The following is a 26308-nucleotide window of genomic DNA, read 5'->3' as shown; positions in this document are numbered from 1 at the left end:
AGACTATTACCAGCCATAAAACAATTTAAATACTCATCCCTGTGATGGAGTTTTCTGGTTTAAGTGACTGCAATAAACTGTGCAAATTATTATAATCACCGAGCCTTAACAGTCAGAGGCTTCAAGAAAAGATCAAAAGAGCAGAGTTTTATTAGATGGATTGATCTATTTCCTACATTAAAGTACTATAAAACAGTACATTCCAAGAAAATGTAGAAAGAAATAGTAAAACAGAAGTCTGACTATACAAAAATGAAGCAGAACAGACATTTCCAGGTCAAAATAAAAATAATATTTACATGTAGGAAATGCTGAATCGTCCCTTCAAACAAACTCAAACCTGCAGCTGAACCAGAAGCCGTCGCTCAGCCTTCAGCAGCAACTCAAGCATTAGAGTCAGAAAATCTAAGACTATATAAAACTTTAAACAGAGCAAGATCTGGTACAGAAGAGAGTAAAAGGACTGCAGCTGCTGATCAGGAAAGAATCAATAACTGAGAGACACTGTGTTCTTCTGCACGTGTCAGATATGAAATACGTTCATGGGATCAGTGATGGAGGAGAGTATGGAAGCCCATCAGCACGAGGAAATGAAAAAGGATGAAAGTCAGGACTTATTCAAATAATAATTAAAAAACAGACATTATATAATTTGACAACATTTCACATGTTTATGTCTTGTTTTGGCAGGAATGGGCTTCCATAGGGGCATCTTTAAAGTGTTTTAGTTACTGTAGAACAAAAGTGTCACATTTCATAATGCCCTCGTCATCACTGCTTCCTGCAACAATGACAGAAAAGGATTACAAAGCATTAAATATATAACTGTCCCGTAAATGTAACATTAATATGGGATACTTTAAAATACGTAACCACAAGCTTAACAATGTAACCACAGTATGCGACACGTTATGCTGTAGAGCGGCGCCTCTCGCCACATTTCTATGAAATGTATGTTCTGAATTTGTAAAATAAATGCAGAAAAGATAAAATTCAACAAAAACACGACTCACATTAGCAGGTTTTAATACATTTTGACACTTTTTTAACAGTCTGTCTAAACTCTTTGACAGTTTCATGATTTATGATTAGGCAGCGGTCATCAGTGGTTACTCCAACGATGAGTCATTGTCAACAAACACGTGTATGCTGTGAAATCACACGAGAGGAAAAACACTTTAAAATCCAATGACTATTGATAAAATGTTGTATTACTAACTGTTTTGGGGGAATTTCCCTTTAAAATGCTCTTCCTAACATAAAAAGGCGCATTAAATGAAAAAAATGGCACTTCTTAAAATTCATTGATGAATATGTGGTTTTCCCAAAAGTATTAAGTGTTTACTTGGTTTTGGTCCTAATGTTGAGAATAACACAAACAACGTCCTCTGACTTGTTCAAAGCAGCTTTTGGTAAAAAGTCTTCACCCTCAGTAGCTGCTCTGATCCGGTTGCGCCTCGCTGTCGGGGAACATCTGAACATGTTTGTGACGTTGTGTCTTCCTGCGTTTGTGCATCACAAAGTGCCCGAACAAGCAGTTTGTTTCGGCATCGTGTTTTGGTGCCGAGCATCGACTCACACCGGAGTCAGCCGTCTATCAGTCAGTCAGACGCAGTGCTGAGGCGGTCTTTGGTCTGAACTGGTCCACGCTGCAGCACCTGGAGATCCAGTCCTTCAAAAATCATCCAGGCCGGTCGGCCAGCGAGGCGAGCAAAGTACCTTAGTTACTAGTTACTAGTGTTCCAGATGAAGTTTACTATCGTTACCAGGGCTTAGAATGCAGTGCTTACCATCGTCTCTGGGGAATCATGTTCTAGACGCAGTGGTGATCCTAAATATCAGTGACCAGAGTTCTAGAAACGCACTCTTTACCACAGTTACCAAGGACCAGCGTTCTGTGACCTGTGGTTAATAAGAATCCATGTTTCCACTGCCTGGCACAGCTCTGCTCCACTCTACTCGCTTTTTCATTTTTGGATAGTACCCGGCCTCAGTCGAGGTGCCAAAGAGCCGATTCTTAAGGGTGACGTGAAAACACTGCAGACCACCGATTGGTCATAGACTCGTTTCTAGGACTGTCACTCACACGACATCGGACAGCAATATCTTTTAGCAGCCAAGCTACCAGCAGCAGAAACCACAATTTAACTAAGACCCAGGTTTTAAAACATGGCAGCCCCACAAAACCACACTGTGGTCAACTGATGAAGTGCAGACGCATCGGGAACACCATCCATTCACTAAAGTACCAGGAAACAGAAGCGAGTAAAGTGGAGTTGAGCTGTGCCGTGCAGTGGAAACACGGCTGGAGTCTCTGCGGACCAGCGCTCTAGAACTCACAGGTGAATGTTCACAGGTGAACCACTGCAGGGCCTTTTAATTATTTCCAGTTGTTTTCATGAAGATGACGGCACTTTTAAGAAAGGGTTCAGGTCTAAGACCGAGACATTTTTGGCCCTGTGATTGCATCACTGGGCTGGTCCTCTTTTGTCCCCTACGATGACGCCACAGGTGCGAGTCCGTCACCGTGCTCCAGGTGGTGATGATGGTGCAGCTCAGCTTTACAAACTGTGGCGGCGCTGCAGCGGAGCGACGTGACAGCAGGCGGCTCCTCGTCCCCTGAACGACACACAGCCGGTGTGAGTAATGACATTTATTTTGCCTTCATTCAACAGTTACATGTGGAAATGAGAGCAGAGTTTATCACATAAGGATCTCAGATGAAATTATAACAACATAAAATAAAAGCACAGCAGGATATTTTAACTGAAAAAACATCAGGTGGGTTGTAAATTTGCTGCATTGGCCAAACGGTCAGTCTTACCCAGCCCGGAAGAAGATGATTCGCTGTCGGCCAGGGAGGAGGAGTCGGCCTGGTCATGTGACAGTCCCTCCATTAAGGGAATAGAGAGCTCTGAGGACGGGACAGACGAATCATAGATGCCCGAATCACGAGGAGGAGGCAGCTCTGGAGGGGAGGGACAGCCTTCTTCTGCCTGGGCGGGGACAGAGCACACTCCATCCTGGAGGATGGAGGTAGCAGAGGAAGAGGAGGAGGAGGAAGATTCTTCTGGTAAGAGTCCAGAAATTCCAGACGTGGACCTGAAGAAGCAGAAAAGCAGCAGCAGTCAGACTGATGAGCGGTCCCATGTCATCTGCTGTGGAGACCAAACTACTTTCATTTTACGCCTGGTTTTACCTTGAACTGGGTCCCAGCATGGACAGGGAGCAGTGTGGCAAGCCCGGACTGGGACACAGACCAGGACTGGGGCAGGGACCCGGACTTGGGCTGGGACTGGGACTGTGGCTGGGGCCTCGGTTGAGGCTGGGACTGGAGCCAGGGGCCAGCAGGAGCATGTTCCTCCTCAGCGCTCCTTTTCCGCCCTCCAGAGACGGCGTCTTCACCACCACCTCATTCAGCACCAAGCCGGAGTCAAACCTCTGCTCGGGCTGAGGCGAAGAGGAGGAGCAGTGAGGCTTTGGAGGAGGGCTTGGAGCCGGGTCAGTGGGGAGAGGAGAATGTTTCGAGGAGGAGCCAGAGGGGGCAGAGGACCCTCCCGAAGGAGCCAGCTGCTTCTCAAACCAGTCAGGGTTCTGGCTGATGTGCTGGTGCATGTTGCAGATGGAAACGTAGAGCGAGCGTCCGGATTTGCTCCTGAAGTAGTTCCTCCTGGAGATGTTGAGAGGCTGCGACTCCCGATCAGTCAACGTGGACTGACTGGAGTGGAGCCGACTGAAGAGCTGAGGCAGCTGGTCCATCAGCTTAAACCTGATCACAGGAAATGATTTTCAGTGTTAATACCACCGCTTGTCATTATCGACTGATCTTGTCTTATTGTCTTGATAAACTGATTTTTGAAGGTGTTATTTTGCCGGGCGTTGTCTTTACCTGGGAGCCAGACTCAGCATGGTGGGGATGTCGTTCTCTGTCGAATAGTCGAAGTAAACCGTCATGTAACGGTTCAGCTCCTGAACCCCGCCCCCCTCGCTCTGCTTCGCCAGCCGCAGCTTCTCAGCGATCATGGCCACGCCCACGATAAACAGGTCACCGCCTGAGCCACCAATCGGAGAGCTGCTGCTGCTGCTGTTACTACGGCGACCGACTGGCGTCTTCCCTCTGCGGCTCTTCTTCTCCAGGTAGTAGCTGCCAGAAGAGAACTTAGCCGATCAGAACAGAATACAAGACAATGTAAAGAAGAGAAAAACAAGAAAAGACGGATGAAGGGACAGAAGAAAAGACAAGAGCCTGTTTCAAAGAACCCACCGACCACCACCCGCTCAGCACCAGAGACTAGCTGGAGTGAAATATTTCCCTCAGAGACCAAAAGCAAAGCTAAAAAAGAGTGAATGGTTGGACTTAAATTCATCAGGTGGAGACAAACATGGCTCCAAATGAATGATGGTGTCGCCCTGCATCCTCTGAATGTGCAAATAAGGAATTGTTTGCCATCAAGTTGACCTTTAGCTTGTAAAGTGGCAGCTCAATGGTTTCACACCTGGTTTCTGCTGCTCCAAAGTTGCTTTTAGGGACTGTTTAATTTTTTGTTCATGCTGTTTGGTCCTTATATGTATGGACAGCAAGGCCCCCTGCCTGAGATGTGGACACTGGACAGGGGCAAATATGGGAATAATGGGGAGACTGCTACTTGGTTAATTTTCAATTGAGCCTCGAACACTCTTTTTTATCTTTCTGAGAAAAAAAAAACTCAATCTAAATGGAATGAGAGACAAAGGGAAGAAGGCAAGAGGAGAGGGAAACAAGGAAAAAGGAAAGAAAACATGACTCATAGGTGTGATTGGTTGAGACACCTGTCAAAAATCCAAAAAGTATGTTAAGCCTTCATTTCTTCAAAAACACAGAATAACGACTAGGTATTTAAAGTCTGGTATAAATTAAAATATTTGGGTTTTTGCTTCATACTTCATACTTTGCTTCTGACTGACAGCCACAGTGTTGTAGCAGCATCTAGTGGCCACTGGAGGAACTGCAGCTGAACGCACAGTGCACAGTGGGCAGTAGAGAACGTACCGTAGGCCTTTGGAACAGACGGTGATGATGAAGTTGGCTTCGTCCAGCTGTCTGCTGAGCCACGACATCTGACCCTCTCTGCACATCTCCAGGTGTTCCCACAGGTCTAACACAACCTGAGCAGGAGTGAACAGGAACTTGAGAATCACACCAAAATAATTTTCCTCCTTATCATCCAGCTGTCGTCTGGTTCGTCACCGCCTCACCTCACAGCTGCAGAAGTCCTGCAGGAAGTATGCGAAGCTCTGGATGACGCTGGTGTGTTTAGGACAGTCTCTGTTGGAGTAGCAGATGAAGACTTTTGGGCGGGGCCACGGCCGCTCTGTGTTCAACGCTGCACTGTGATTGGACGACTCGCTGCTCTCCTCGTCCAGCTGGCTGTAGATGTTTTCTAATGGACGAGACGGGTTCACAGAATAATGTTGTTTATCTGTATCATACTTCCATCCATCCATCACAGCTGCATTATTAAGTGGATGTTGAACCATGCAGAGTGTTACCAAGACTACAAGCCCCATGACGCTGAAATGCTCCTTAAACATAAAGCATGCAGGAGTTTTACAGACAGTGAACCAAAACAAGCAATTTCACCAATAATCAGTGCTCTCACCTTGCTGCTTCTTGCGACACATGACAGTGAAGAGAGTGGCGAAGGCAGACATGATGACCAGAGGCACTGTGATGGCCATGGCACGGATAGGCCCCGCCCAGGGGGAGTGGACTGGAGAGGAAACAAACACACCCAGCATGAGGCAGAGGAACCAGATTAAAGTCAGTTTGTTAACATGAGCCACTGGTCAGACGAGACCAAGTGAGGCTGCAGCTGCGAAACCTATTAATTATTTCTTCCTTCTGTCAAATCAAAGCCCACTCTGCAGCTGTGTGCAGTTCAGCTGTGCCTACACATACACTTGACCCACCAGCATAAGTATAAATTTTAACAGCTTCTCCCATCTCACACAGGTCCAGCGTATGCTACCTGCCCAGCATGAAAAAATATAAACCTCTGAGTGGCTTTCTTCTTTCTTCTGTCCACCATGATAAATGTGTTTTTACCTGCATGCTGCTTTTACAAGACTGATGCAGGTTAATCGATAATCAAAATCCACATCAGTTTCAACCCTAGTTGGTTATATAGGTTAGTGTGCGTGCGTGCGTGCGTGCGTGCGTGCGTGCGTGCGTGCGTGCGTGCGTGTCTCACCCTGGCTGACGTGGAACTGGGTCTGCCTCCTGGTCGTGTTACTGTCGTCTCTCAACTGACACAGAAAAGAGTAAAAAGGGAACAAAGGAGAGAAAAATTATAAATTCACTATTAGAATAAACAGTTTTAAGATTAAGAATTTTTTTGTCTTTTAAATCATGGAAGTATTTGACATTTCAATCCATATATAAGGTGAAGAGGAGGATCCAGCAGACTGCGTTGTGTGTAAATGAAGCTCGATCCTGTGCTGCGTTCATGTACCTCTATAGTGTAGGTCCCTGGAGTGACGTCCTGGAGGATGCATGTAGTTCTGGGCTGGTTCATGTCCTGCACACAGAATAGACTCAATTGAAAACTCAGCTAATTAATTTTTTTTTTTTTTCTTTTTTGTCAAATGAAGAAATTAATTCCCACAATTTTCAAATTACACAGGCATCAAAATCAGAGCTAGGAACAGTAAAATATTCTTTCTCAGAGCTGTAAGGAAGCTTTTGTGACTTTCCAAACCTCCCAGTACTCACCGGCTTGCAGCGCTGCAGCCTGAAGGGCCCGTCCTGCCGCAGTTTGTAGTACAGGTAGTAGAAGTGGAAGCCGAAGGAGGCCGGAGCCTGATCGAACGCCACATGGAGGTTCGACCCCAGCTGAGACACGTTCAGGGTCTTTGGCTTCCAGACTGCGCAGACAGAACCAAAACTCAACCTCCGCTCTCTTGTACTGTATGCACTTCAATTATGCACTTCACCATTAGTAGTACAGAAGTATTCATTAAATGTGCTAATTACCATAAAATCTCAAATTCCTTATTAACCCCAACAGCAGAGATATCCAGGTCTTTATTTATACCTTTCATCAAGTATATTTGATCATATTTTAGTGAGAAGCCTCCAGTTTTAATCAGCCGTTAATGCAAATTCAGAACTTTATCCACCTTACTTGATAAATTCAATGTGCATTTCCAAAGCATCATCAATGATTTAATTAGCACAAAACATCATTCCTCTCTTTCCTGACAACATCTGCACCACAAATACAGAATATACCAGTTTGTATCTCAACTAACAACAAGATTCTTCATTGTACTAATGGGATTAAAACCTCTTGTGATTCCATCCACACAGAGAAACTGTGCCAGCTCTTTTAGGCTTAGAATTAGTGTGCGGAAATGTTTTATTTACGTTAACTTCTCTGTGAAGACCCTGGACTAACTCTGTTTACATGTGGCTCTAGTTATGACGACGACACTGAGGAACTTACATGGTTTGCACACCAGGTTGTCTGATCCCAGCAGGACTTCACACGCTATAAGATGAACACACACACAAACGGTTAGACAGCTTGTCTTGTGCATCACTTTGGTAGAAAAGAGAGAAGACAGAGGAATGTTCACTGAAGAGGTAAAGTGAAATTGTCATAATTTTATATGGAGTAATAACATAGTTCGAGTATTGCTTTGTGCAAATAAGTAACTACAGCAGGGGTTGGCGTCTGGGTGGAGGAGGGAAAAACATGACTTCATTCATTCATTTAGGCTGTAATGGAGACATTAAAGCAGATAGAAATGGTGCCAGCCAGACTGGATCACCAGTCAGCCTTCATTTTCCCAGCAGATCGTACCCAGTGGAAGCAAGGCTTATGGGGAGCCAGTCTAAACAGCATTACACTGTGCAATCAGCACCTACTCCATAATTACACATTCAAGCAAAAAAACATGACTATCGACAATTTAACTATAATCAATCGATCCTGCTCGCATGAGGAACCGGCCGGACTCACAGTTGGTCCTGAGGAAGGATGGAGGGAAGAAGCTCTCGTTCATCAGAGTCGGGAAAGGAAGAACACGAACCATGTAGTCGGTGTCAAAGGTCAACCCGCTGAACGGCTGACTGCTCAGCTTCTGCAGGAGCCAAAAAATAATCAATAAACATCAGATGGTACAAAGAGACATGAGCAGGTTCCATTCAGCATGTTTATCACTGTGGTCAAAGAACTCCTCCGACACATATTATGTAATGTGAGAACTGTATTCAGACAGACTTATTATTTTTGGTCCTACCGTGTTCCTGTAGGAGAAGTTGAGCTGTCGAGGGTCTTTGAGGATGAGATGCTGACACTGTTTGCCTTCTGGGTTCTTGTCCTCCAGATAAACTCTGAAGCCTTTGATGTGTTCGATCCCTGCAGAGACACAACGACAAGTTCAGCTTCACCGCCACCAACATCCACCCTTCTCTCCTCGTTCCCTTCCCTTTTCTCCTCCCCTCATCACCTCATTCTGTATCTGTCTACCTTGTTTGCTATCTCTTCTCGTCTCCTTTCCTCATCGCCCTGCTTCTCATCCTCTCGTTTCCTTTCCTCTTCTCTCCCCTTAGTTCCCATCTTCTTCTCCTCTCGTCTCCTCTCTTAAGCTCCTTTCCTTTGCTTGTTCCCTTTCCTGTCCTTGTTTACTTTCCCTATCATCTTGTTTCCTCTTCTCCTCTTCAGGTTGCTCCTTGTTTCCTTAATTCTACTCCTCTCATAATTTCCTTTCGTCCTTTCCTCTCCTGTTCCTTTGTTACCTCGCCTTGTTTCTTTTCCATCTGTGTTCTTCCTCCCTCTCCTCTTCAAATTTCCTTTCTTTCTCTCTACTTGCTTCCTTTCCTCCCTTCCTATTCTCTTCTCCTTTCTCTCCCCTCCCCCACTCCTTGTTTCCTTTAATCTCCACCTGTCCTTCCCTTCCTCACTTTCCTCCCCTCCACTCTTTGCTTCCTTTTTTCATCTATTCTCCTTGTTTCCTTGTACTCCTCCTTTCCTCTGTCGGTTCCTTTAATCCCTCCTCATTCCTTGTTCCCTCCCCTCACCCTGCCGCCTCCTCTTTTCTCCTTGTTTCCTCCCCTCCTCCTCTCTTCTCTTTGAAAACACGTCTGTCTTGTAATTACACCTTTACATCCACAGGACATGTTTTTCCTATTAGCTCTGTGGGGAGTAGAGAGAGAGAGAGAGAAGGAGCGAGCGAGCAGCGGTAGAACAGGTTTTTCTGTCTTGAGGCAGATTCCTGAACCTCCTCCTCTCCCTCTCCTGCAGAGTGCAGAACAGACGAGGATGTTTTTTGCATGTTAACGACAGCTGCAGCGTGACGGCTGGCTTGTGCTCAGTTTTTGTTTTCTCCTTCCTCTCAGTATCACATCTGGTACATTTCTGCATGTTTCAGCCTTGATTTAAGAAATCTTTATTCGTCATTTGAGCGTCATGGCTCTGCGGATGGCTTCTTTGGTACAGCACATATTCCCTGAAGCAGCCTTTCCCAAACTCAGGGTCATGACCCAGACCCAGCGCGTACAATGAGTAAAATGCATAGCAATGCTGTGTGAATTCATTTTCCTAATTAGAACAGGAGAGCGCCGGTACCGCCGGTGTGTCCGTAAAGAGATCTTAAAAATCCAAATGAAACACTCTCAGCTCCTCTGCAATAAGAACCTTTAAGGACAGCGTTCTGACTGTGAAGCATTAGCTGGCTAACGTCACATGTCAGTGTTAGCCGCGACTGACAGTGTGACATCCCAACCCTTAATGTGTTTTTGTTAATAAATGCAGCATTTATTTACTTCGTTGGAAGAGTCAATAATGTGTGTTATACTTGTAATAATTAAGGTGTGCATGTGTGTCAGTTTCCATGCTGGACAAAGGTCATTATTCTGACATTATTACACATTCATACATATTATTCCACACGTTCTAAATGCATGGTTTCTTGAGTTCTTTGTCAGCAGTTTATAAATGTAAATGTTACGGCAATTCATGGTGTATTTCTGTACATTTGGGTCTCAGGGAAACACCAGATGTCTCTTTTGGATCTCAAATGAAAAGGTTTGCTAACCCCTGCTCTAAAGGCTTAATCCTACTGACACTGGTCATGCAATATTATTTACAACTGCAAAAAATCAGTTTCCTAGAGGCCAAGGCTGAGTTTTCAGGTCTATAAAAGAAGCTAAAATGAGGAAATGTTTGGGATTCTTGCTTTGAAAATTACTCAATGATAGGATTCAAAAACTAGGTGCAGATCAGTTTTTCACCTGTGAAACATCAGCGTCACGGTCATTTCACAGTGAGCATTCAGCTCGTAGCATCGCTGTGTTTATGTGCAGCCTCACAGAGATGCAAGCACGGCTGCAGACTCTCAGTCTGGATTAAAATGAGTTCAGTTCAACCTCACAGGGTTCTTCATCACTGTTCAACTCCAGAACAGCAGAGAGAACAGCTGGAGAGTCGGATACCACTTCACTGTGGATCACCAGCGACGCTCAGAGCGATGACATCATGGTGAGGATGTGTTTTCATGTTGATTTCACGTCTCTGTCATGTGTTTTATGTAAGATCTAAGGCCCAGATTACATAATCACATAAGACCAGAAACAACGACACAAACTCTACATGATGTTACTGAGACTATCTTTAGCCCTCATCCACCTGGTTCACGAGCAGCATTACAGTTAAAGCAACACGTGGCGCGTCGTGGACCACCTGTCGTAACTGCTGAATGACCTATTTTTCAAACTGTTTCCCTCACCTCCTTTCTGAGGCACATTTAGGGGCCCGCGATGAATTCATAACATTCAACAAATTCATAATCAAAACAACGTGAAACGCTTATGTAATATGATGGAGATCGCATTACTTTTGGCAGTCGCATGATTTTAGTCATATCCTGAATTCCCAACAAACCAGCATGAACCAAATCCTCCACCTGCTGCAGTCTGTAAAATCAAATGAGAAACTTTTCCAGCGTACTGACAGGAAGGGGTCACATCTGTGTGACATTATTAGAGACATTCAGTGTTTCAAAATGTCTAGCTTTAGCAAAACAAGAGATTTTTTTTAGGGAAAATGCACAACATGAGAAAAGTATGATTAAAAACCAAGACGGAGGTGAACTTGAACTCAAGGACGTCCAGGTTTCACATCATACAATTCATGTTCCATATTCAGCAGGATCCGTTCATCGGACACACGTCGGACAGCTGAGCAAACCTCTGCAGCTTCGTTTGTTTTTAAACTTTCAGCTCTGAAGATCTCAGCAGGAAGAAGCCGAGCAGGTACCGAGGAGGAAATCTGACAAAAGGGGTTTTTTTGGACCGAATCCGGCGGCTGTTCACATGTGACGCGGAACATTTCTGGAAAAGTTCTGCGACTCGGTGAGAAAACAACAGGCTGCATTGTCACAGAGAGAGAGAGAGAGAGAGAGAGAGAGAGAGAGAGAGAGAGAGAGAGAGAGAGAGAGAGAGAGAGAGAGAGGTTCACCTTACACTGAACACACACGTACACACACACACACATTCCTTCACGGTCAAATCGTGGTATTGTAGTGTGAGATGTGATCCTCTCTCTTCTTCTCTGGTCCTGATCAAAGGGACACACACACACACACACACACACACACACACACACACACACACACACACACACACACACACACACACACACACACACACACACACACACACACACACACACACACACACACACACACACACACACACACACACACACACACACACAGAGCTGCGTAATCTCATGGATTTGAGCACTTTGAAGGTTTTACTTTTCCTGCTCCTCCTCCCTCACTTCCCTTCCTTTCTCTAAATCTCCCCCTGTGGAGAAGCACGTGGACACACGGTGGACAGGCAGGTGAACAGACACACAGATGGACAAACACATAAACAGACAGGTAAACAGACAGACAGGTACCCAGTGGACTGGCAGACCAGTGGACGACCACGGCGGCCTGATCCTCGCAGGCCAGGTGACTGAAGGAGACGTTGGTGACCTCATGGATCACATGTTTCCCCAGCGGGTAGTTTAATGAGCAGTCTGCAGGGTGAAAGACAGGGACAGAGACAGAGACGGGTCAACGACAGCAAGTACAACCACTCCTGATCCCCTTTGACTGACGATATTCTAGAGTATTTTCACAATTTTTACATAAATAAATGTTTGGCTGAAAACAGGAAGCAGATTGTCAGCAGTCATATCTGCAGACTCCTGAGCTACATCAGCACAGACCTGCCACTCAGATTTATAGAAAGCACACCTTCACTCTTTCAATCACCATGCGTACTGTGGCCCCGCCTCCTCCCGTTCACCCATTTAATCTCGTGAGGGGGTACGGTGGAGGGGCAAAGGAGGAAGAGGAAGAGGAGGAGGAGGAGGAGCAGCCAGCCATGAACTGAGAAGGATCGGAGGAGAAAAGATGGACTTAGGATGCAGAAAGAAAAGGGGCGTGAGCTCAGACACGACTGACTGCTCCTCTTTCCTCCTGCAAGCCACCTATTGACGGAGAGGATTGAGGTGAGAGGAAGAGGAGGAGGAGGAAGATGGGACAGGGGAGAGGAGCTTAAAAAGGATGGAGCTGATTGAGGAGAGGTTAGGAGAGCATGGGATACGACACGAGTCACTGCTCCTCTTCCTCTCGCCTCCTCAAAGCGGGGTCATGTTCAGGGCTAAAGGAGAAGGTCACAGCTGGTCGCTCCTCTTCCTCCATCATAAAGCTTCTATATATAAGGAGGACGTGAAGGTCGCAGTCTGCGCCTCCTCTTCCTCCTTTCCTCTTGTTTGTATTCAGAATTTCTTAAAAAGACAAAGGAGGGGAGGATGAAAGAGGCATGTGAGGGCCGAAGGAGAAGTTCACTGTTGGAGGAAAAGGAAAACCTTCGTCTTTGGTTCTCACCTCCCTGCTCCTCTTCCTCCTGTCCTCATTCCAGTTTAAGAAGCAAGAAGTTGTAGCCTGCACACACCCTTCACCAAGCTTCATGGGATTCGTTAACAATAAGAAATATAAAGAATATCATCACACCCATGTGTTCAGATTTGCTGATCTCATCACCTTCCATTAGTGACCTAATGGAGGTCAAAGGTCAACCTGATTTATATTCTCTGTGACGTCCCTGCAAACAGTGAGAGAGAGGAAGACTCTCCTTCACCCTCCAAGAGCTGAGGATGAAGCTTTGGGATGGTGAAAAAGCGGAAAGGAAGCAGTGAGGTGTATCGCTAAAGGAACACACACACACACACACACACACACACACACACACACACACACACACACACACACACACACACACACACACACACACACACACACACACACACACACACACACACACACACACACACACACACACACACACACACACACACACACACACACACACACAGCTGGTTCTGATTGTCATGCTAAAACACCTCAGTGCTTCACTTTGGATTTAAGTTTGTAGGTTTCACCACTTTTCATCATCTGTTAAGAACAGGAAGCATCATCACTTCAGTGTCACATGACCTTCTGACCCCTGACCTCCACATTATCGGTGACCTACTATGTATTAAGAATAAATGAAAAGATTAAATGAAAGCGAATCTTGAGTCCTGGACGCAGCTGAAAGTTTAAACTGTCTGGGAGACCCTCATAGAGAAAAGCCGTCTGCTGAACAGTAACGATGACGTTGTATTTAAAGGAATCGTCTGGAAACTACTGGACGAACTACACTATGAATATGTGAGAATCAGTTAATTGCTTCAGTCATTCTTCGAGCAAAACTTGTGAAAAAATGCTGCATATTCTGTGGTTTCAGGCTGTGCTGTGTGAGAACATGCTGCTGTTCTTCATGATACATGACAGTAAACTGAACACCTTTGTTTTCAGACTGCTGGTCGGACAAAACGAGACATTACGTCAGCGTGGGCTTCAGGAAGCGGTGACCGAGATATTTAATTGATCATTAAAAACTGTTAGCTGAAGCGCTAATTGCAGTCCTTATGAGAATCTAAATGTGGATTTGTGTAATGCACGTCAGATTTAATCTACTGTTATGACCGACCAGCTAAAAGTACAGATTCCTAGAAAACAAACTGAAGTAGTTTTCTGTTTTCAGAAAGAAAACTACTTTAAAATAGTTAACTTGCAGTTTGATATACAGATAGTTTGAGGACTGCAGACACACACACACGCACACACACACACACACACACACACACACACACACACACGCACGCACGCACGCACACACACACACACAAAGCCAAAGAGTAATCTGAAAGTGCTTCTCGCTCATGGTCACGGACAAAGGCAGGAGGCAGGGATCGGCTACGGCTCAGGAACTTGACTTTTAGAGAGAAAAGAACAAAAGACGAAGAGGAGGAGGAGGAGGAGAGCGGAGAAGGAAGAGGATGATGGAGGAGGAAGAGGATGATGGGGTGGAGATGGGGGGTTCAGATTTTCGTGCTGGGTAACATGACGGAAAATAAAAATGGTCTTAGGTCCTGGTAAAATTGTACGATTGAACTGAACTTTAAAAGGAGGATCCACAGAAAAAGTGACTCTGGGGCCTCAGTGTTCGTAAATGTTGAGATGAGCTTGATGCCAAAATATTACGTTGCTTGGAAAACTGCCACCATTCGGGAAATTGCCTAAACAAGGATTTCAACTTAAACCAATTATCCAAATGTACAGAACTGCAAAGGAACTCACTGTCAGCTCTGAAGGTGACGGCCAGCCTGCGACCTCCATCTGAACCAGACTGCACCTGAAAGAGAGAGACGACCACAGGACGTTAAAGAGAAGCATCCAACAAAACTTTATTAACAATCCTTATTCGTACAGCACCTTTCACGCAAGAAAAGCAGCTCAAAGTGCTTCAGATGAGAATGAACATAAAAACAGAAAGAGAAAATGGGTGAAACTGCTGTGACATCATCTTCAACGAGACACAAACAATTATCATTTCCTTTTGAGATCCTGGGAAGTGACGATTATAGTGACCCTTTAGTATCGGCTCGGCTCTCTTTGAACCTTGACTGAGGTGGTACCAAAAAAGTACCACTTACAACAGAAACAGTGTTTGACCTCTGAAAACCATACAAGCTTGAGTAGAGTCGAGTGGAGCTGGACCGAGCCGAAACAACAACATGAGAGTTCAATTCCCACTGCTGCAGTAACTTGACTGTGATCAGACACCTGCTCCACGGGCTGGCTTCAGTGTTGGAAATCCGAAAAATCAAGTGAATTCAGTGTTTCTAGAGAAAAAGTCATCACCAAAAACAAAAAGAGACTTGAGCTGTTCAGTTATCTCCACCCATGCTCCACCCAGCAGCTCCACTTAACACAAAGGACAGCAGATACAGTGACACACGGTGAGCGGTGAGATAAGCCCAGGTGTGAACATCGACTCCCTTGTGAGCTGCACTTACCCAGAATCCCTTTCTCTGCGCCCTGACACAAAGACATGGATTCTCATGCGGTATGTTTCCCCCTCGACCGTTTCAGCAGTTTTACAGCTTTGACCCTGTTTTCATGTTGCCCTGCTGGGCAACACACACACACACACTCGCGCTCCGGCTTCAGGCTTGTTACAGAGGTGTCAGACTGTGGTCACACACAACAACCACACGCACACACCTGAAACCAATCAGACAGACCCCCTACTGAGCGTGCATGCGTGTATGTGTGTTATAGAAAGTGCGCCGTGCTTATTAGCAGTCACTGTGGCTCAACAACCCATCCATACACACGTTTGTAATTATATACTTGTGAAGACCCTCATTGCCAGAACACTTAAAACAAACATGAACACACACCCGTAAAAAAGGTCTCGACCATCAAAAGCCTTTTGAAGATGTGAGACTGGAACAAAATGTCTTAACTTTCCAAAAATGTCCTCAAAATCGTCCTCAGAAAGATAGAAACACACTCACACTCGCAGTTCGATCCTACAGTTTCTTTTTAATTATACATGTTGCCTTCAGTTTGCCTCCGCTGCTGACCTTTGACCTTTAGAGGTTTACATGCTGCTGTGCACAGATGTCCTGCTGGCAGCATGAAATGGGAGGCTAATTAAAATCAAGGGAAGGTTCTCACTGACAGCACAAAGAAGCAGACTTCCTGATTGGCTGCACTGAACCTGCCCTGCCCCCCACCCACCCACCCACCCACCCAAAAAAAGCTGGTTCTGGTACAACTTTTCATGCAGCACGTAGGTTGGTAAATTAAAGGTGTTTGGACTGTGTGAGGAAACGAGACCACCTGGGGGGGAAACACACAAAAGACACAGCGAGAACATGCGAACCCTGGATTAAAGAGCCAGAAAAGACCAGAAAACCCTGCATTAATCAAAGACTGTGCATTGGTTGGGCATGTTGCTGCAGATGCTGGTGAAACAATGAAACACAACCCATGAAGTGCCGTTTCAGTAGCAGATCCACGAGTCTGACGGCTCTTCAGACGCCAGGATTTTACATTAATGCAAAGTTTTTATTTCATCTGAGGTAAATAGTAGAAATGTATCCGATTGGCCAACACTTTCCTCACCGAGTGACAACACGTTAAGTTGTGACAAAAGTAGAACCAGGATCCATTCTTTCCCAGGAGGACTTTTTTTTTTGCTGGACCCCTCTGTGTCTAGACCCCCGCAGTGTCAATGAAGAGGCTTCATTCAAATGAATGGCATTCTTCATGCAGTGCTGTTGTGTGTCTAAACACGGCGTTCAGACGTCAGTGCGTTCCAGCAGCGTTTATCAGATGGTCCCCGACACCAGAATCTATAACTTTCTGAGGCAGCCGATCAGCCGATCAGCCCACTTCAGACACTGACGGGCCAACTCCAGCTGTGTGGAGCTGAGAATTTCTCTCTTTTATTCTTAACACGACTACTTCTGTCACTTCTTATGTTAGCAAGTGAGTGCAGAGTTCAAACATTTCTGTTTGTTTATTGTATTCATGTGAGGAAGGTTACATCAGATCTGTGTCTTCAGTCACGTGAGTCAGAACATATTCAAAAAAGGTGTTTCCATCTCCTATTAAGATCATTGACTCTTTTTAGAAAGGCAAAAACGTCAAGGTCGCCTATTGTGACATCTCAAAATGTGCATAAAAATACATGGATGGCTGCTGTCTCAAACTGTGTGCCCTTATCCCAACAAACAATAACATCTCTCTGCTCTCTATGGCGGCCTGCTCTCCTGATGTGCTCCAACACATCATGTGAACTAGCTGAGCATGTGCTGCAGCGTTCAGAGGGCCTCTCTACATCACAAAATATGACCGAAAAGGAGCCGATCACTGAGCTTTTCTTCAACTTGCTTCATCACTACGAACAATCCACCCTCGTCAGAAACTATCCCAGCTCTTGTGGTCTCCACACAGCATCACTTCACTTCCTGCCCATTTCACACTGACTCAACCACTTTACACTTGTCTTTTCCATCAGACTGACAGGCCGCAGACTGAATCCTGAAACCAAAGAGTCAGCAGAATGTCAGCACGGCGGGACTGTAAAGCAAAACCAACTTTTAACTGATACACCTCGACAACGCAGAATTCAAGCAACTTCTCTCCGCCGCGCTCCACCAGGTGACCCTGCCTGTTGCCACGAGCCAAACCTTCATACTTTACAACTAGCAATTTTTCAAACAGACAGACACTTTTCTTCCTTCCTGTTGCCAGGTGTTTCTCACTAGTAATAACCATTATCCCCCCCCCCATACACACACACCCTGAGGCCTGAACAGACAGTCAGATCAGTAAACAACTGAAGAAAAGAAGCAAAAAAATGAAAGAAAAGTTCATCATTAGTAGCAAAAAAAGAACTAAAAAGCAGCTGTTGGACGTTCAACACACAGTTAACAGACACGCCGAACGTTCGGGAAATGTCGCAGGTTCGATTCCTCACTGTGGTTCACTTTTTAAAGAGGCAACAAAGAGCAGAAATCAACTACACGTCCATAAACACCGGGAAACACAAAAAGCTGAACCCTGACGGGAGCAGAAATCCCCTCGGGAATCCCCAAACACACACACAGAATCAGGCTCTTTGGTAATCAGACAGCTAATTGCAGTCTCAGTTAGCTGAACATCAAGAGCAATTAATCACAGCGCTGGAGGGAAGGAAAGAGGGAGGGAGGGAGGGAGAGAAGGACACAAGGAGATGTGGAACAAGGCTGGAGAGAAGGGAGGATACAGAAAAGGAGGTTTCAGATTCAGACGGGGGAGTAAAGGATGATGGGAGAAGTAATCACCAACCCTGCGGAGAGGGAAGGAAGTGAGGAAGAAGAGAAGGAGGAATCTGATTAAACAGGAACTCCTTCAATTACAGCTTTCAAGGTTCACGTAGCAGACTTCTCCTCTCCCTCATTTTGTTTGGGGCGAGCAGACCAGTTCCAGATGTGGGACGGAGAACATGGGACACGCTCACAGCTGACCTTTAATCAACACGCCGCTCAGAAAAGGGAAGCGAGGTTGGAGCTGATGCTTCATCAGAAATGCACGTGAGATGGCTCAACAGCTTCGGAAACACATCTCCAACATCGGGAATGGAGGGGCCGTGCGCTGCTAGCAAGCAGAGGTTGAACGTTTGCTTTCCAGCATGGACATAAGACCAATTACAGGAACTAGTTCTCTTCTAGCACAACTCAGTCCTTAGCTCGCAAATTCTATTTAATACAAAGTACATGAGAATGTAGTTTAACTGAACCTCACGATGAGCCTCACACCAACACTGTGTGTGTGTGTTTGTGTTTGTGTGTGTGTGAGTGAAGCTGATGGGGGTCCTGTTCACACAAAGGCCTCAGGGTTAAAAACTTAGCTCTGTTCCTCTTAATGTCTTCCTGTCTGTTACACACACAAACACACATATACACACCTCCAAACACTACCATATGGGACGACGCAGCTGCAGTGGGATATCTGTGTCTGAGTGTGTGTGTGTGTGTGTGTGTGTGTGTGTGTTTACTAGCCGGTACGACACCACATCCATGGGGTTCAATAAGCTTGTAAAGAAAACCCCGGGTCAAAGGCAGATCAGGTCTGTGGGTCTGGAGGGGTCTTGTTGTATTGCTGCTGGTCTCGGTGTGTCAGTCTGTCTAATCTATCAGGCCTGATCTCCCGGTGCATCATCTTCAACACAGAACTGTGTATTTTGAGGCAGACTGAGACTTGCAGACCATTAAAAATGAAGCTTTTATCAGGTGGTCGGCTTTGATGGGACCACTCAAACTGAGAAACAGCTCCAGTTTGACCAAAGCTATCCAACCTCCACCTCACCAAGCGGTGGCGCTACACTCGGTTTCTTTCTTTAATCAGAGCTACTGAACTAAAAAGAGCAGTGGCACGTGTTTTTTTTTATACTGTTTTGGAGCTTCAGTGTTGATGGAAAGTTTGTAAAGACTGAGGTTGGCTTTGTCCCTGTGTGTACAGGAGATCTGCAAATCATCTGAGGTGCACACTGATGGAAAAACCAGACACTGTTAAATCGACTGCTGACACGCAGTGAGGAGCTGTTCACCCACTGAGCCCGAAAACACATCAATCCAACAGATAATGAGAGACTTCCAGTGTCTTTACCAACGATTGTCAGCCTAGAGTGACTACAGCCTGCTGTGCTCCACAGATTTACTGCAAATGTCTATAAATGCATTTAAATGGTTGTGAATTCTACAGTAGGAATCTCTGCAGTGCCCCAGGTGACTGATTTTACTTCTCTGGTTATATTTGATTTGATCTGACGATTGATCTGCTCCTGAACAATAAAATGAAATCAAGTCTGATCTCAGCTCTGCAGCTCCAGAGGAGGAACAAGTCCAGAAAGAAAAAGCTGGAAACAAAAGTGAGGTGCAACAATGCAAAGTGTGTGTGTGTGTGTGTGTGTGTGTGTGTGTGTGTGTGTGTGTGTGTGTGTGTGTGTGCGCGTGTGTGTGTGTGTGTGTGTGTGTGTGTGTGTGTGTTTGGGAGCAGCCAACCAGAGATTTCCCACCACAGGAACAAAACCTGCAGCTTCCTCCTCCTGCATGACTGCTCCTCAATACCCCCCCAACCCCCTTTCTTCATCACACCTCCTCCTCCTCCTCACTGAGGAGGAGTAATTCCTCTCCTGCTGTGACAGTTCATCCTTTAAAGGACTCTCGCTCTCGTTGCAGAGACAGCACCAGGACAAACCCTGACTTTCTTTGAAAAGACACAAACCAACATCGGTCATCTCCAGCAGCGTAAATGCCAAGTAAAGTCAATGTGTGAGGGTCCAATCCACAGACAGCAGAGTGTAGTCATGTGACCTGGGCTCACAGCCATCAACTGGGCCACCAAGGGTGGGCGGGGCCACATGAGCCGGGAGCGTGACGGCCCGAACAGGCCGCAAACATGCAGCCCTCTTCTTAAGAAATACACAGATAAAGTGATGCATACAAATAACTCCATATTATTTATAAGTCAGACACTGAACTGACACAACAAAGATTAAAAAGAGAGAAGAAGAAGAGAACTAGAGACGATAAAGTCTCCACTCTCGCTGGGTGATTCTTCAATACTAGTTTACAAAAGCGGACTTTTAGTACCGATATCAAAATCATGCTTTTTTCAATGTCTTACTTTGAGAAATATAACAAGCCAAAATTCTCAATTATCAGCTCCTAATAAGAAGATTCTGAGTTCAGGAGTTCAAAAGCATGAAGAAAATTAGTAAGAGAAATAGTAAATTCACAACTCCCTCATAAGGTTTTCAGAGTGAACATCAACAAAGTTCAATATCTGCGGACTGCGGATACTAGATTACATCCAGATCAGCACCGACAGACTCAAACACTGGTGAAGGGACACTATTCCTTGAGCCTCCAAAAACACACTGATGCCTCCCACCATGGCGCAAAGGGTCCAAACTTGCATGGTAGGGCACATGGGAGCATTGAGAAAGATTGAGCTTTGTGTAAAAGTACTCTGACGTGTGGGGACGACAACCCTTTGCCAAATGTTTTGAGTCTCTCGTGACTGACGCACACGTTGTTTTCTTCTTCACTCGCTTACAAATTTGGCCAAAAATGAATTTCCTTGAACCTAAAACCTTGTTTAGCATATCTGACAATGAAGAAATGTTTCTGTAAGAGGTTCCTGCATCGGTCCTTCACCTTCTGCCCGACTCAGACGCCAGAAAACCAGAAAGCACACGTGTTTCACATCGGACGCCCACCCAGCCGTGACGCCCTGCGAGGCTCTCTGATGCCAAAAACACACCGGAGCCAAGGAGGATGATGGGATACGTGACAAGGATACAGAGTGGAAACCTACTTCAAAATGATGGGTGGGTGAGAGAGAATGAAGGATGAATAATCCAGAGCAGGACAAAGAGAAGAGGAAGCTGAATTATTCCTCAGTGCGTCTTCCTCCACTGAGACAGATGTGATGGCTTCAGCAGATGTGTTCAACCAGAGAGAGTTTACACGGACCTGAATCATCCATCATTCCGGCCTTCTGCACAAACCGGATTTCTGAAACATCCACTAAAAAAGAAACCGTTTCTTTCATCAGGTTCAGGAACTAAGTGAATTGTTTTTAATCAGAATTTCTTTTGGAGAAACCCGGCTGTTTGTCCATGTCCTGATTTTACACATGGACGGTCTTGGAGGTTGTGTAAACCCTGGTGCGTCTCCAGAGGGAGCGGTGTGAAGGCTGATAAAGCCATCAAGTGACTTGAGTCAGCGTCGGTTGGGGCTGAAGAGTACAAGTTGAAATGAAAATGAAATATATCTGGGGGAGTTACAAAAGAAGCGAGTTTAGCAGACCTCTGTAGCTCCTCGTCTCTCCTTGAGGCCACATTAGCCGTTACTAGCAAAACACATGAGTCTCCCACTGATCTGTATGGGCAAGTTGGATTGTGGGTAATGTAGAAGACAGGCTTTGACAAGGACAAAGAACATGTGGCATAAAAAAAATGCCTTCTCTGATTCTGCTTCATTGATTTTAAGTTTATTTAAACTGTACATGTTACACAAGTGCAATGCTCAACGGGACATCATCTGACCAAGCCTGAGGGAAAAGCAGAGGAAAATGCCAAAAACACATCAAGGAGGATGGTGTGACACGGATGCAGAGCGGAAACCTATTTTCAAATGAAGGGAGGATGAGAGAGAACGAAGGGTGAAGAATCCAGAGCAGGAGAAAGAGGAGGAAGATGAATTATTTCCTGCTGCGTCTTCTTATCCAACAGCCAAGTTGGAAGCTCTGTGGTGAGCTGGAAGCAAACTAGACTCATGTTTTCTGGACAAGCAACCAGAAAAGACACTGTCGGATGTGCCATTCCAAACATCTGTCCCGTGATGCACCTACAGGGAACGCTGACGAGGCTGAATGAGGGAAAGTCAGATGCCTGGCAAAGCAGTCGCTTACAGCAGCGAAAAAGACCGACAGTACAACAAGAAGCTGATTCTCGAGGAAAACCGCAGTGGCTCAATATCGTCAGGAAGACGGAAGAAAGAAGATGGTCGAGTAAATCAACTGTTAAAGTATGAAACTACTGAAAATGAGAACGTGTACATCTATAACTGTCCTGTTCTATGCTGTATTCGCTCTGCTGTCACATGTTGTTCTCAGAGCCAATAGAAATGAAACATGTAAGATAAACAGCTATGACATCACTATCACATGGTGAGATGAAGGCAGGAGAGCTCACTACAGCCCAGATTGAACTTTTCTGGTAGACGGCCCTGCATATTTATGACATGCATCCCACCCCCCACCCCACCCGTTCCAAAGAAGCAGTCTCATTGAAATGAATGAGGAGCCATGAATCACGAATCACTGATGCCAGTCTGCACAAGGCCAAGCAAAGAAACTAAAAAAAAACCCAGTAGTCTACGAGGTAAAGGAACAGAATTCTGGAATAAAACTAAAATGTTTAATAAATGATTTCATTATTGATTAATCTCCTGATTTAACTCCATCTTCACAATTAAATACAACAGTATCATATGAGGTATTAAAATGTCAGAAAACAGTGAAAAGTGTCACAAATTTCATCACATAAGTTGTTGTTTTGTTTTTGCTTAAAGAAATGACCTTAATCAATTTAATCGATCATCAGAAGCTGCAGATGAATTTTAGGTGATTGATCAGTTTATCAGGTCATTTCTTCAGTTCTGTCTAAATACACTGAGCCCTCCTCAGGGCCCCTTTCAAAACATGATGCTGACTTGTAAAACTCATAGAGCATTTACAGGTCTCAAACACTCGAGAGCGCCACACACACACACACACACACACACACACACACACACACACACACACACACACACACACACACACACACACACACACACACACACACACACACACTACTCTAATAACCTCACACCTGTAGAATAGCAGGTCCTCACACCCCCATCCAGCAGCCTTTGATGTGTGCCTTTTTGAAAAGAGAGAGGAAGCAGGACAGAGGAGGGGTGGGGTTGGGGGGGTCGAGAGACAGAGATTGTGTGTGTGTGTGTGTGTGTGCATGCGCGTGTGTTTAGGTGGGGGGGGGTGTTACAGGAAGGAATGTTTCAGCAGAGTAAACAGTGTGAAGCTTCCTGTAGAAAACACTTCAAAGCCAGAGGAAACCAGGATAATACACACACACACACACACACACACACACACACACACACACACACACACACACACACACACAAAGACACACTATCAAAGGCAGGTAGGAGTCATCTATCAACACAGGAAAATTAAAACCTGTAGAGAAAGCGTGCAGGGCTTCCACACTGCTTACACGTCGAGCTGAAAAGATCAATCCATTACACGCTCTACAGAACACTGATCGGAAACCACGCTGAGTATTGATTAACCGTCTCAGTAAGCAAACATTATTCGACTTCAGTTTCTCTGGAGTGAAGATTCGCTGCTCGTCTCTGTCATACATGAACGTAGACTGAGCATCTCTTGACTGAACAAAATGCTTGAAGACGTTACCTGGAGCTCTGGAAAAATCTGCAGATTAATCTATGGTGAAAATGATCACCTGAAGCCTTCAGTGTGAACATCTACAGTCAGGTGAAGTCACCTGAGCTCGGCAGCAAACTCTCAGATTTGGTGTAAAAAGGGTAACAACAGGTTTCTATGGGATTACTCTACGATTACCATTGCAACCTATAATCCTACAGCAGCTTCACTTTCCTGGATGACAAAGATAACTTAACATGATGTTAATGAGCTGAACAATGGCATCGAGCTCTGAGGTGTCTGGAGACCCTCTGCCAACGGAAAAGCTTTCTCTCTGAGGCTTTTCAGGCTCAACATTTTGATCTTAGATGACAGCGCAGTGGTTCATTCATGGCCAGCTGCTGTGAAGTGCAAAAGCAGAGCAGCAGTGTGGAGGTGGTGCATCGGCTCACATATTCCTGTTTTCCACATCAAATGTTTTCAGCAGAACACACAAAAGGCAGGAAATCAGCTTTACTACCTGCAATTCCCTGAAACCACAAAAAAGAGTGGAAGCTGCGTTTTATCCTTATCCAACTGAAATCATGTAATTCAGCACCAAGCAGGACCTCTCCCATCACTTCTGCTTTAACTGTTGATGCTTCAGTTTTATTTAAACTGCAAAAATAACCTACACTGGCTGCTGGAGTTTGATATATACTCTAATTATATGCTCGTGGGTGACTAATATACATGCCGAATGTAACCTGAGATTTACCGGATGCAGAAAAGGTACTTTTAATTTGACAAGATTTGCTTCAGATGGATGAAACTTCTAATTGCGGCTTTCTTTAAAGGAGTTTGGGTTAAATAAACGGCACGTCTACTTCTCCACAGACGGCACAGGTAAGACAGGAGGGACCTGTCCGACTTTAAGGACATGATTAACTTTCATTTCTCCGCATGGGACACGTTAAGGTTGTGTTTTATCTTATTACAGTTTAAACAAGGTGATATCTCAAAATGTGTCTTTCCAATGCCAATGAATCCCATCAACATGAGCCTTGGGAGTCACTTTTCAATTCAGAATTGTACTTAATATCAGACGTTTTAAGTTTAAACACGTTCACATATCTTTGCCCAGCGTCGTAAAATGGAGATTTTCTTGGACTGAAATCCTCTACGGTAAATTACACGTGTGCCGGATTAAGTGAAACATCTGATTTTATACCAGAAAGTTTAGAATATTGTTTTCAGACGTGTGCAGACTTACAGTAGAGCGACAGATATTTAAATAAGCAAGTTTTAAAGCAGAGCTTGGTTCGCAACGTCAAGTTAAACCGGGTCGAGCCGGAGCTGCAGCTCCGACAGACAGGTGAGAAAGGTAGCGTGACTGACGCAACCTGACTTTAAAAACTGCCGAGTTACGATCGTTTGAACAAAACTGAACCTTCAGACTTCAGTTCACTTCACGTGCTGCCGGCTGGCTTAGTGAAACACACGCGCTGAACAGCAGAAAAGACCGAGAACACAAACGGAACCGACCATCTCCGAAATCTCAACTTTTTTTGGAGACTTGAGACGACGCAGCAGCAGTTTGGACAAAATGTCGTTAAAACAACGCGGTGAACGTGTGGTTTTGTGATTTTACCTTGAAGCCGCATCGCTCCTGGTTCGCCCTCTTGTTGCCTGAGGTCGTAGATCCGCAAGAGAAATAAAACACCAGGAATAAAGCGGAGAGAGAGATGAAGAAACTCCGAGGAGCCGCCATTCCTCCCTCAAGTCTGAACAACTCTGAGAGGAGAGCTGAGAGGAGGTGTGTGCGCGCGCGTGTGCGCGCGTGCGTGCGTGCGTGTTCACTATCTTTGCGGCGACCAGCTGGAGGGTTTAGACCTGTACGGAAGCCCGGATCCGGGATCCAGGATGAGGGAGAAACTGATGAGAAGATGGAAAAAATGCTTCCAAAAATGAATAATAATTTTAGTTTTGTAATGATAAGAACCATAATTTCGTTAACTAAAGCCGTGATTTTAGATTAACTTGAAGCTGGATTAGGCTACCACATTATTTTTAATTACAGTGATGGAAAGTAACTAAGTACATTTACTCAAGCAGATCATGTACTTAAGTACAGTTTTGTACTTGAGAGTGTACACTTATGCTATACTTCATACTTTTGTTCTAAACAGCGATTAAATGAGAGCAAAACATCCTAGAAAAGGAAACACATATGCTTGTTTATTTAAAGAAATGCTGTTACATTTATTGTTATCCCAGTGATCAAAATTGTAAATTCTCTCAGGTTTCTCTCATGTTTTTTAAATCTTACTCTGTCTATTTTATTTTTTTGTCCTTTCAGAAATTCGATCTTGTGTTTGTGCCAGTT

At 45.0% G+C, this 26308-nt stretch overlaps 1 protein-coding gene across 1 annotated transcript; it reads right to left on the bottom strand.

The window, feature by feature from the left end:
- Positions 1–170: 170 nt before the first annotated feature.
- Positions 171–25699, bottom strand: il17rd (interleukin 17 receptor D). Its single transcript, XM_070959882.1, has 16 exons — positions 25574–25699; positions 14725–14779; positions 11949–12071; positions 8284–8402; positions 8004–8124; positions 7485–7529; positions 6752–6903; positions 6492–6557; positions 6231–6285; positions 5640–5750; positions 5236–5420; positions 5030–5145; positions 3890–4144; positions 3200–3769; positions 2825–3102; positions 171–2619 (listed from the first exon to the last, which is right to left on the bottom strand). The coding sequence occupies exons 1-16, from the start codon at positions 25691–25693 to the stop codon at positions 2495–2497; spliced, it is 2496 nt and encodes an 831-aa protein (XP_070815983.1). The 5' UTR covers positions 25694–25699; the 3' UTR covers positions 171–2494.
- Positions 25700–26308: the final 609 nt, after the last annotated feature.

This window comes from Chaetodon trifascialis, chromosome 3 (genome assembly GCF_039877785.1).
Source record: "Chaetodon trifascialis isolate fChaTrf1 chromosome 3, fChaTrf1.hap1, whole genome shotgun sequence".
Lineage (NCBI taxonomy): Eukaryota > Metazoa > Chordata > Actinopteri > Chaetodontiformes > Chaetodontidae > Chaetodon > Chaetodon trifascialis.
This window is presented reverse-complemented; position numbering and strand designations above follow the sequence as displayed.

Excerpts from the sequence above, each read along its gene's own strand:
- il17rd (XM_070959882.1), bottom strand. The coding sequence starts at position 25,693 with ATGGCGGCTCCTCGGAGTTTCTTCATCTCTCTCTCCGCTTTATTCCTG. Across the intron at positions 5,751-6,230 it reads CCAGTTCCACGTCAGCCAGG|TCCACTCCCCCTGGGCGGGG; the intron begins GTGAGACACGCA and ends TTTCCTCTCCAG. Across the intron at positions 5,146-5,235 it reads AGGACTTCTGCAGCTGTGAG|GTTGTGTTAGACCTGTGGGA; the intron begins GTGAGGCGGTGA and ends ACTCCTGCTCAG.